Here is a 12490-nt window from a genome sequence, read left to right on the forward strand (position 1 = left end):
TGTCTTCAGCCCAGGACCAGCTTGGCATCGCCCCGGCTGGGGCACATCTGCACAAGGCCATGGGGTTGCAACACTCGCGTGCCAGGAATCCCCAATAGAACCATGTGGGCTGGAAACGCGAGGACAGCAGGCGATGTGGACCGCCAAGGGGGGCTGTGGGGCAGGCACTGCAGACAGCCAAGTGGGGGTCCAGGGGCAGCGGTGTAGCTGGCCAAGTGGGGCTCTGGAGCAAAAAGTATGGACGGCGGGGCCTCCTCGGTGGCGCAGCTGCCCGCAGCCTCTGCAGCGCCGGTTCCATCCCCAGCTGCTCCCCGGCCACCAGAGGGTCCCCCATGGCGCGCAGACCCCTCCCGCCGCCCGCTGCTCCCCTCAGCAGTGTCCTTCGGTCCTTCTGCCTGCTCTGCTCCCCGCTCTGGCTCTGGGGAATCCTCTCACCCTCCCGCGCTTCTGACTGTACCCAGCGCTTGTGTAAACAAAACAAATAAAAACATACCTCTATAAAAAAAGAAAAGTATGGACGGCTAAGTGGGGTTCTGGGGCTGGGGCCCACCAAAGGCAGCCTGGCCTCCCCTCAGGGCACCACCCTCCACCATCTCTGGATGCCCTCAGGGCACCTGCTCCCCCTGCGGGAGGCCTGGCAGAGGTGGGGCATCACCTACAGGCTCCCCAGGGAGGCTGGGGCCTGAGCAACATGGCACCGCTAAGCCTTCCTTTGCCCCAGCACCTGCCAACCTAGGCCCAAGGGCACCCCCACTTTAGGCAGGGGGCCTTGGCTGGTGGGGGCCCTGGAGACACCCCCCCCTCCCTCCCTCCCCCCCATGAAATGCCAGCAAAGTGCTCCACGGTGGGGGGCAGCCAGTTCCAAGAGGACGTGCTTCGGGGGAAGCTGGCTTCCCACTGGCCTCGCGACGCTGTTCCGCGAACCCCCGGGTTGAGGGCTGGGGGGCCCCTGACGTGCCCCCGAGCCCGGCGCTGCAGCTCAGGGAAGGAGGCCGAGGCCCGGGGCACAGCGCGCCGCCTCGTGAGCGAACCTCCTCCCCGGCCGCTCTCCGGCAGCCGCCGCCGCGGGGGCTGAGAGGAGTCCGGGCATGAAGGCGGGCGGGGCCTGCTCAGGAGCGCCCGACGCCGCCGCGGCCCGCGGGTGGGCGCAGCTCTGCCTCGGGGAGGGGCCTGGGCTGCCCGAGGGTCTCGGGCGGCTGGAAAGCGCCGCGTCCAGGTGGCTGAGGAGCAGCAGCAGGTCCCGAGGAGCAGCGGCCTGCGCGACCCGGGGCTGCGGCGGCTCGCCTCAGGAAGGGCCAGGCGAGCCCCGGCCGGGAGGCGCCTGGCGCCCACAACACCCCAGTCCCCTCGGGGGGCGCTCGCCGGAGGCCAGCAGCCAGCCCCAGCTGCACCCGGCCGTTCACCCCCGAAGGCCGCGCTGCGGGGGCCGGGCTGGCGGCAGCAGAGACACGCAGGGGGGCGGGCGGGGCAGCCGCTGTCTGCGTGGCCAGAGGCGGCCGGGAGAGAGCGCGGCACGGCCGCCCCCCGCGAGAGCCGCCCCGAGGCCAGCACCAGAGCCCGCCCGGCAGGACCAGGACGGCGCCCCGCGGCGGGGCCCGCACGGAGCGCGCCCCGGGACGGCCCCACGGGACCCGTCCGCGGCCTCGCGCCCCAGCCGCAGAGGCCTCCAGGCGGCGTCGAGACAGGCCCGGGCCCTCCAGACGCTCCTTCTCCGAAGCGCCGTCTGCGCCGTCGAGACAGGCCCGGGCCCTCCAGACGCTCCTGCCGTCTGCGCCGTCTGCCTCGCCTCCGCCTCTTCTTCTCAGCAGGGGCCGGCGTCGTCTCTCCTCGGTGCCCGCCGACCCCGGCTTATATCCTGTTTCAGGGGGCCCCGCCCACAAGTCTGATTGGACCATTTTTCAATCCTGTGGCTGATTGGACCATTTACCCATCAGCCCATAGCACCTGATTGGTCCATTCCACGACCCAGGAAGTGCACTTTACATAAAAGGGCTCTGAGGCGCCGCTGCCACCACTGACGCGGGGCGAGAGGCTGGGTCCTGGTAACAAAAGTCTGATTGGACCATTTAGCGCCAATCAGCTCATGGCTCGCACCTGATTGGTTCATGCCACGATCCAGGAAGTACGCTGGTACATAAAAGGTCTCTGAGGGGCACCTGCCGCCCCGGCTTGCGGGGGAGCCGCGGGGCGCCCCGGCCTCTGCCTCCGCGCAGCGCAGCCTTCCCCGGCCACGGCCGGTCCCCGCGAGCCCGCCACGCCGCGGTTCCCGAGGCCCCAGCCCCTCACGCCCGCAGCCCCGGCGCCCCGCGGCAGCCCCGCGAGCCCGCGCGCCCCCCGCCCGCGCGGCGCAGCCCCCCCAGGACGCGGCCTCGAGGGCCCCGCGGGGCGCACGCCGGGAGGGCCGGGCCGGGGAGGCGGGGCCGGTGCCCAGAGGAGCCCGGGGCGCCCCGAGACGCGGGAGACGCGGGCGCCCCCGCGAGCCCGACCTGGCCCCGGCCCCGCGCCCGCGCGGCCCGGCGAGGCCAGCGGAGGGTGTCCGGGCGCCGCCGCCACGGTGGGCGCGGAGGCTGCTTCCCGCGCGCCCCGGCGCGCTCCGGGGACCCCAGTTTTTACCCCAAATAAACACGGGAGTTTGGGTCCCTTCGCCATGACAAGACGGTTCGACCCTCCACCCATGGACAGCCCGCGCGGTCCCCGCAGGCCCGATGCCCGCAGGGGGGCCGGGGCGAGCCCCAAACCCGGGCCCACCCACGCTCCCAGGGGTGCTTGCCGGGGGAGCCTCTGCGGGGGTGGGGCAGGCGCGGGCCGCCCGGGCCCTGGCACCGGCAAAGGCGAAGGGGCCGACCCGCCACCCCCGGCCTGTGACGCAGCGATGCACGGAGACCCCCACAGCCTTCCCGAGGCCACCCCAGAGCCCGAGCCCGGCCCTCTGGACTCCAGGCGCCGCCAGCCCAGGTCGGGGCCGCGCTGGCCCCCGTCGCGAGCCCAGTGCCGTCGGGGGCCAGAGCCAGGGACGGCGTTTCCAGGCATGGACAGTGTGAACCTCCTGGAGATGGGGGGCCAGTGGGCCGGGCGGAGCGTCCTGGGAGAGACCCCAGGCCGCAGTGGGGAGGGCAGCCCCACGGGAGGGGCTCTGGTCGGGGGCAGGGCCCACCACTGGGCTCAAGTGGACACAGGCCAGGAAGGGCTGGGCCGAGCACCAGGACACCAGCACGGGGGACCAGGGCCAACGCAGGGGCTGCTTCCCGCACAACCTCCCATGGGGAAGGCGCGTCCTTGGATTCCACAACACACCCCTTCTTACCAACGTCGCAGGAAACCACGATTCCAACACCCCAAACTGGCGTGAGATGGGCGCCGATGACCCACGCACAGGCCCACCCCAAGGACGCCGTAACCACAGCCAGCTCAGGGCCCCCCTCAGGCTCAGGCAAGGACAGCAGGTGGCGAGGACGGCTGTGGCACCCTCAGGACACAGGAGGTCGGGGCGGCCTAGGGGTGGCTGGTCCCCGCTGCTGCCCGCCGCCCCCTGCCCATGGCCCACCGCCCACCTGGGCCATGGAGTCTCCCCTAATCGCCCGAGCTGGGCCGGCCCCACAGGCTGGACGGGACTCACCTCCAGAGTGCGGCGGGGGCCCACACAGCAGCACCACGCCCTGGCCCTCCCACGCCGACACAGTGCCCCGCAGGCCAGGCTTGAAGCTGTCCAGGTCTGAGAGGAAGAGAACAGAGCGGGGTTCAGGAGCTGGGGCGCACACGGCCTTGCTCGCACAGGGCGGAGCCTGATGTTCCTGCTCAGGCCTGTGGGGTGTCCCTGAAGGGACACCCCACAGGACCCCGGCTGCAGGAGGGGCCCACAGACCCGTGGGGGAGTCTTGCGCAGACTCAAACACATGCGGAGACGCGTTTATGGAACACTCGGAGGCCTGGGCGCTCCCTCCCCATCCTCTGCGCTGCCTGTGACTAGACACTGCCCAGACCTGCTGGTCAGCGGTGCTTGCTCAGCCCAGGTCAGCGTCCCCACCCCCTTCAAAGAGCAGAGCAGAGTTGGGCGGTCAAATCGCTCTTGCTCTGGCGCTTCCTGGAGACTGCACAGGCCTGAGCCATGCATGGACATCCCCCCTAGGGTCATCTTCTCCTGCTGCTCAGGCACCCACTTTAGGTGACCACCGCACCCGGGGGGAGACAGGGCCACAGAGGAGAGGCGGCCTGGCCGCCCTGACAGCCTCGGCTCAGGGCCTGCCCACCCGCCCCGCCCCACCCCCACCGCCTGTTCTCAGGCCGCCTCCCCGTGGATGGCCAGGCAGAGCCCAGCAGGCCTGCAGGGTAGGCAGGGTCCCTTCATGTCCACCACTGTCCCGTCTCCATCTCTCTGGGAAGCTCTCATCCCATGGGAGAGTCTGAGACCGCAGGTGTCCTGCGTGAAGTGGACATTTCTGTGCTCGCAGCAGAGCTGACTACACCATTCTGTGCAGCGCAGGGGTGGGGGGCCAAGGCCAAGGCTGGACTCGGGCATGACCCGTGTGTGACCCGTGTCAGGGATCCAGAGAGGACGCAAGGGGAGGCCGCAGAGAGGAGCTGCTTCCCACCTCATTGGATTGGGGGAGCAGGAATGGGACAACGGGGCTGGGCTGGAACGGGCCGAGCAAAGGATCCCAAGGCCTGAAAATGTGGAGTTTGGCCTCGAAACACCTTGTGATCAGTTGCCATCAGAGCAGTCGCTGCATGTCATGGGGCCTGGGGCTTGCCCGCCGGGGGCTGTGGGGCAGTTGTGTCCCTTCAGTTAAGACTGTTGCCCAGAGTGACAGTTACAGCGACTGTGGGAGGCAGAGGCAGGGAACAGCCCCGAGCTCGTTGCTATAGACGCCTGCGGTTTGTCGAGTTAAATCCAGGAACATGAACAAAAGAATTTCCCCACCTGACTTCTCCTGAACACTAACACCTAAAGCTTAATAGCTAATGTGAACTGAAGAAGAAAATAAATCTTTAATTTCCAAAAAAGCTTTTTCTTCATAGACTTCCACCTCCTATATATTTTCATACACAAACTGCCTCAAAACTACACATTTTTTCATCCAGGTGGCAATACTCTGAATTATTTTCCTCTTCTTTAAAACAAAGATCTCTAGGTAGACCAGAAGTTTGAGATAGATCAGAAAATCTGTGTGAAAACCAATATTTGAAAGTCAACTTCATTTGAATAGGGTGGTTGAGAGAGATAATGTTCTTATTTTAAAAAAATCAAGGGCCTTGTCTGGCGACCCGGGGAGGCCTGGGCGGCAGGGCGGGGCGGAGGCCTGAGGGGGGAGGGGCCTGGCCCTACAGCCAGCAGGGCCCGTGCCCCCGGGAAGCAGAGGGTCACCGGGGACAGCACTGTGAAGCGGGGATACCACTGCACGGCTCAGCCGTTCTCGACAGTGTGACCAGGTCAGCTAAGGGATCGACCACCAGGGGGCAGCAAGGACAGCTCAGGTGGCGGCCGGCAGGAGCCCAGGCTTCCACAGCCTGAGAGTCCCAAGAACTTTCTGTGCCATCACCCAGTCCACCCGCTGGTGAGCCAGGCCCTGCCACCGGCCTGGAGGCACCCCCAGGACAACACCCTGGGTGCTGACCGGAGAAGAGAGGCCCCACACAAGCCCCAGCCTCAGATGCTCTGCCTTCTAGCCGGGAGGGGGCATGCGTCCGCCTCAGGGCCAAGGCTGGGGTCCCCACATCCAAGACAGGCTGCAGGCGGCCTGGGGGTCCCTTCCACGAGTTATAAAACGTGCCCTACAGACAGGCTGTAACCTGCTCATGGAAGAATTTATGTCCATATTATGAAAATACCACATTTTATAAAATTCTATTATAAAATCATAGTCTAGCGGCTTGTGACCAATGTTATTTTAACATTGTTAAATCAAGTATTTCACAGGATCTTATAATCAAGAAGACTGTATAATTGCCTCTTGTGGGAGAAAAATGTAAGAGAAATTAAAAATTATTTTCACTGTTTGCAAGAGTTTGCTGCACTCCAGAAGGACAACAATTTTCAGAAACTTATTGAAGCCGGAAGTTCACGGTCTTAACCCAGCAACCTCAGCCAGCGGCTGGTCCCTGTCCCTGGTCCTCACCTGGGCCCCGAGGGCTCCCCTGGGCCCTGCACTCAGACTCCACAACGGGGACAGAGCAGCCCGGTCACCTGCTATGAGACAGGCCCTGGCACCCGCCGAAACCCCCATCCTGTTGAAAACACTGTGTTTGTGGCCCTGCTGGCAGCTGTCGAGGGAAGGGCCTCCTTCCTCACACACTGACCGCCTGTGACCCAAAGATTAAATGACAAATGGACTCAGGACCAGGGGCCACTGAGCACCAGGGGGCGGCGCATGAGTGACATGACCTGGCCGCGCCAGGTCTCACTGCTCGGCATGGAGAGACCACAGACACCCCCATCCCATGACCCCAGGACACTGGACACCACCAGACAGGGTCCCAGTGGGGCCCCAGGGGCATGGCCCCTGTTGCTACAGCCTCAGGTCCCCTCGGACGGCCAAGGACAGGGCCACGCAGCCAGAGGACAGGATGCAGCAAGGCCCGAGGGAAAGGACGGCACCGTCCCGCCCCTGGAGCTCGTCTGGCACAGCCACGGCCCACAGGGTGAGCCAACCCTGGGCTAGGCCAGGGCACTGCGCAGGCACTGGCCCGGGTGGCTCAGGGCGCCAGTGACGGCGCATCTCACACGCATGCCCAGAGCTGTTAGCTCCCCACAGGAAACATGCGAACCGGGACCCCACACCTGAGGGGCAGCGGGACAGTGGACAGTCCCGCCCAACTCCGCATGACCAATGGCCCACAGGGGCATCCTGACACGCCACTTACTCTGGCCACAGTGGGAGGTCACCCTGCCTCTGGCAGACACAGCCAGATGTGCTGGCCACGGCCACCTACTGAGAGGTGACCACCCGGTGCGAAGGTTTCCATGGGGGCTTGTCAACCGACTCCCTGGAAGCAGAGGTCCTGGGATGACTATCCTGCAATCTTCACAGCTACTTACAAGTTACATTTTCATGATGAAATATTCCATCTCCACAGAAACAGATAAAATGCACAGACTGATGATTTACTGAAACTTGTTGACTTGCATAGAATTTCAGTTTCGGGATCACAGTGTGATGTGTTGAGTAGTGTCGTGTTTGACTAAAAGTTTTTTTTTTTAAGATTTATTTATTTATGCATATAAGAACTGGGGTACAGGCCAGAAGCTCAGGATTGAGAGAATTCACCAGAGACAGAGCAGGGAACAGAACAGGCAGATGGACCAAAATACACTGCTGAGGGGAGCAGTGAGCGAGACAGGAGAGGTCTGCCGCGCCATGTGGGACTCTTGCCGGCCGGCCGGGATCAAACTGGCGCTGTAGAGGCTGCGGACAGCTTCACAGTGCTGCACTCAACCGCCTGCACCACCAGGGGAGGCTCTGACTAAAAAGTTTTGTTCAGTTTTATTATTCACACAACGTGAATGGTCTGAGGGTGAAGTGACAGCCTTTTGTTTAAATTGGACTTGTTTCAGATCAGAGAAAAGGGCTTTGAACTTCATCAAAGTTATTATGCCCAACGATGGAACTGGTGTTTCAGCCGCGTTGCTTAGTTACCGGAGGCGGCATGTCCCGTAGCTCAGGCCAGCCAGGCTCCCGCTAATCAGAGCTTCACGACTCCGGCAAATTGGTCTTCGGTGTTTCTTCCCCCTCACCTGGGCGCGGCGTCCAGGCTCCCTGGGTGTGTTTGATCTTTCTCCAGACTCACTGCCCGGGTCTCAGGAAGCGTGTGAAGATTCTAATCTCGGAAGAGGGAGTGATGTGCCGGCCCCACGCCCGCCACAGGGAGGCCCTCTGGACGCGACAGTTTCATCCTTACCCCAAGGACCCCAAGGACAGCAGGGGCGGGAGGACAGTGGAGGAGACGTGGCCCAGACGTGTGTATGTATTTGAGGGAACGAGGCAGCAGGACCCACAGCCCTTGCTTCCTCCCAGCGCATCTCCCTCAACACCCGGCGAGAGGTCACTGCTGGGGACCCCCGGCCCCATCCAGGCCACACTCAGACTTGTCAGATGCAGGAAAGCCTGGCCCAGGGGCAGCTGCCACAGGGACAGTCTCTGTCAGTGACGAAATGAAACATTTCGTGGAAGGATGGACTCTGGGTTATGGTGGAAGTGACTCGCTCTGGTGACGCTTGTGTTTCTCACTCATTATTTCCTGTGTGGGGCGGACCCTGAAGCAGCGTCTGCTGGGTTCCTGGCCCTCGGCTCAAGGCACTGGTTGCTCGCCGGGGGTGGGTTGGGGAACAGAATAAACCAGCACCAAGTCAGGGGAGTCTCAGGCTATGCAGGAAGTAGAGCGTGTTGGTCTCACGTGTGGATTCGGGAGAGACGTGGAGGCAGCATCTGGGCGAGGCGGGTGACTAGGAGCCATCAGATGTCTCAGCACCTTGGGGTGGGGTTGCAGCAGGTGGCAGGTGAGAAGGTTGGCTGGGGCTGGAGGGGACCCCAAGGAAGGGCCGAGAGGGCCAAAGTCCATGAATGAGGTTCTTCCTTGGAGGTTTTGAGCAGGGGAACTTGATTGGATGAGCAGGAAACTGAAGGCTGAAGCTGTTTGTTGGTGAGAACAGAAAATGGTGGGCAGTCGGGGGCTGGGAGCAGAAAGAGCTCAGAAGCGGAAGTCAGCAGCTGGAAGGCTGCTCTTGGTAGGTGGGGAGAGATGACCCCACTTGCACTTGTGTGCATGGTGAGGAGTGTCGGTTCTGGGGTGCTCTCAGGGAGGAGCCCCTCAGACTGATGAATGCCTGTGGAGCGGGAGTGGAGAGAGCACAATGGTGAGGTGGTGCTGGGGACTGAGCAAGCAATCAACGTGCCTTTGATTAGGCTAAGAACACGGGGACGGGTGGGGGATGGTGAAAATCAAGATTAGGGACGCAAAGTAGAAGCATGAGGTGTCTGCTGATGTCCAGAGCAGAGCCAGCAGGTGGCTATTTGAGCCTGAAACTCAGGGAGAAATCAGTGCTGGGAGCACACATCTGAGCGTAGTGGCCAAAACTGGGCCCCTAAGCGGCACACATGCCTTTAGAAAAGGGGGCACCATCACTGCTGGCTCACTGAGCCCTGCATCCTCCCTCCTGCTCACAGACACGCGGCTCCACTCACTAAGTGGCCTGACGGGATAGACACAGAAAGGAACATGGGAAATAATATGAGACACCAAGTTCCACAAGCTGCTGCATGATCTTGGGTGAAACACAAGAGAAACCAAGTGGAAGGCAGAGCTGAGCAGACATTACTTACAGCAAAGTGACTGTGTCAGGGCTCGGGCTGTGTTGCTGCTGTTGGGTAGGGGGTTCAGAATAATGGGGTGTGGACAATGAGGCATGCTGGGATACAGTATGATGGGGTGAGGTGGGGAGTAATGTGATGTAGTGGGGTGGGTGTAGGGGCTGGGGCAGTGTGGAAAGTGGCAGATCTATCCTGCACCTCATGGAGATTGGGTTGATGCTGGGGTTCTGTAAATGGCCCCTTAAACAGCCCTTTTGCACACAGGCTTGGCTACAGAGCATCACTCAGGGCTGACCAGTTCCTGGCCCGTGCAGGGAGTTAGTTTGCCATCTCATTGTCCTTGCAGTGACAAAGGTGGTGAGGGTGATAGTCAGGAGGGAGCAGATAGTCCAAAGGAGTGGCCAAGCCCTCAGAACGCTTAGGGTTCGTGTATACTCAACACACTCAACCCTCCTAGTCACTGATCCCCTATTGGCAAGTTCATCTGCTCCCCAAAGCATACGTCAGCCCTCACATCCAAGGCAGGGGGTTCTGTCCGCTCCACACACAGGTTCCTCCTGGTCTGACTGAGGCCATGCTCTGCCTTCCCACCTCAGCTCACGCTGGGCACCTTGTGCTGCGGGGCCTGGGTGGGCGCCATCACATGTGCCCTCTGTGAAAGTGCCTTGCTCAGAACAGACCAAGCCCCTGGCATGGCACTGTCTTTGGCCTTGAATCCACTGGAGGCTGGAGTGCCGTCCACAGTCTGGAACTCACCAAGGGTGTCGGGAGCTGTGCCTGGTGCTGATCACACGAGAAATGGCCACAGCCCAGAACCCACAGACTATGGCACGGAAACCGGAGGAGCTGTCCACGGTCCTGACCCTGCGCGGAGCTGTCCGCGGTCCTGATTCACGTGGCGCTGTCCGTGGGCCTGAAAAAATCAAAGCGCTGTCCTTCGTCCTGACATCTGCGGCGCTGCCCGGCCCTGATCCGCGAGGAGCTGTCCGTGGTCCTGCATCCCCGGGGACGCTGCTCACCATGGAGCTGTCCTTGGTCCTGAATCCCCAGGGACGCTGCCCACCATGGAGCTGTCTGTGGTCCTGTTCGGCTCGGAGCTGTACTTGGTCCTGAATGCCAAGGGAGCTGTCCGTGGTCCTGACCCACAGAAGGACCATGCCACTGGGATGCTTTTAAAATGAATAATGCGTGAGCTGAGTTTCATTCAGGTGTACGTTTTTGAGCTGCTGACCTTGAGTTTAATGCTGATAGGTCAACCATGTGTTATCTACAGTGCCTTTACACAGAAAAACACATAAAACAAGGTTTGGTATTGGATAGTTGAGGAAATACTATGTCCAGCGGCTTGCAGGGAATGACCCTGTATCTCTCCTTGGAGTGATGGCTCAGTATTCCCTAATCCAGAGTTAACATTGACTTGATAGCACAACTATGTGATCAGTAAGAGTTGTCTGTACATGGCAGGCTACACTGAGTCAATATATACAGAGAACAGTTGCCAGCCTGGTTATATCCCTGAAGGTTCTCATGAAAGCAATAAAAGCTACCGGCTATGAACATCCCTGGAACCAAGAGTAGCAAAGATTTCATGTAGGCATAGGTGAAAAACTTTCTAAAGACCAAGTTCATATTATGTTTAACAATGGAGACGTTCACTACAAGTGAGCGTCACCAGTCCAGAAGTTCACAGGTGAGCACCCACGCTTCCTGAGCCAAGAAAACTGATCTAGATACCGAAGACTCAAACAATGGAGCAAAGAAAGGGAAATGGAATGGGGTACTTAACCATGAGAAAAAAGATGCTGCTCTAAAAAGAGAGCAGGGACATAAAGATCAACCAGATAGATTGTCTACATATGAAAAATGCAATCACTATGATTAAAAACTCCCAGGACAGTCTAGCAGTGGGGTTAGGCAGGAGTGAGAGGAGACCAAGTGTAGCCTGAAATAAGCCAAGTGCAGAGACGCAAACCAGGGAAGGGAGAGAGGGTGAGAATTTTCCCAATGTATCCTAAAGGAAAAGAAGATCCCAACAGGCAAGAACCCGAAACTGCAAAAATAGCTGCTGAAGAATTTTCAGTTTCCATAACATATGCAGCCAAGACTTGGGAATCCTGCCCTGGAATTTTATGAAAATCGTGACAGCACAGCTCTGTGTAGAGTGTGCCAGGAACGCCTGTTAGCTCATAAACCCTCAGTCCATTGTCACCCTGGCTTTGCAGGAAGCACAGAGAGAGTCAGAAATTGTCAAAGCCACAGGGCTGGGAAATGTGGACATGGATTCAGACCTAGCCCAGCCTCTGTGTTCAACACTGCACTACAGACACTACAAAGCTTTTTCTTTTGGGGGGGGGGGGCAAAAAGGGAAAAATAAATACACTTTCAGATTGAAGGTGAAAAGGAAAAAAGTGTTCACCATCAGAAACCTACTAAGTGGATTTCTATAAGATGCACATCTAAATGGGGCCTCCCTGGTGTCACAGGGGTTAAACACAGCACTATCAAACTATCGCCAGCCACTGCAGCATGAGTTGGATCCCCAGCCAGGGAGCTACCCACATAGTGCAACAGACCTCTCCTGTCTCCCCGCTGCTCCCCTCAGCAGTGCATTTCAATAGATCCACCTGTTTTGTTCCCCACTCTGTCTCTGATGGATCCTCTTACCCCCCCACCCCCTCCCACATATACACCTCTGGCCTTGTATGCATAAATAAATACATCTTTTTTAAAAAAGATGCATATCTTAATGCAGGAAAGTGGGCCCAGATGCAAGGAAGAGGCATCCAGAGGAGGCAGAAAATGCTGGAAACTAAAGACACTGCTCCATGACTAACAACAAGGCCTCCGAGAAAATGCCTCCTAACTGCTCTCTGCCTCCTGAGAAATTCTGAAACCGGACATGAAGTTAAAGACATATTTTATGAGGGAGAAACCCACAGACAGGGAAGCATGAGAGCAAAGTGCACACAATCCTGGAAGCTAGAAAACAGAAGGTGTGTGGTGACTGGTTTGGTTTAATGAAGAAGAGGACTTATAAGTTCAGAGTGAAAAAATATAGAAAGTAGATTTACAGGCAGAATCCTCTAAATGCTTAGGATCATCAGTAGCAGGCACACCTGGAAAAGGAAACTGACTGGAGGAGATGGAACAGGAAGACTTCTAGGCAGCAGTGAGAGACCCGAACTTAG

At 59.6% G+C, this 12490-nt stretch overlaps 1 protein-coding gene across 1 annotated transcript in view; it reads right to left on the reverse strand.

Moving 5' to 3' along the window:
- The window catches only part of CNTN3 (contactin 3), a 63167-nt gene that overhangs the window by 35131 nt on the left and 15546 nt on the right, over positions 1-12490 (reverse strand). Inside the window, exon 5 of the mRNA XM_037521922.2 lies at positions 3617-3712. Within this exon, the coding sequence (XP_037377819.1) occupies positions 3617-3712 (96 nt within the window). The remainder of the gene's footprint in view (positions 1-3616; positions 3713-12490) is intronic.

This window comes from Talpa occidentalis, unplaced genomic scaffold, assembly GCF_014898055.3.
Source record: "Talpa occidentalis isolate TD23 unplaced genomic scaffold, MPIMG_talOcc4v2.1 talOcc4.10, whole genome shotgun sequence".
Classification (NCBI taxonomy): domain Eukaryota; kingdom Metazoa; phylum Chordata; class Mammalia; order Eulipotyphla; family Talpidae; genus Talpa; species Talpa occidentalis.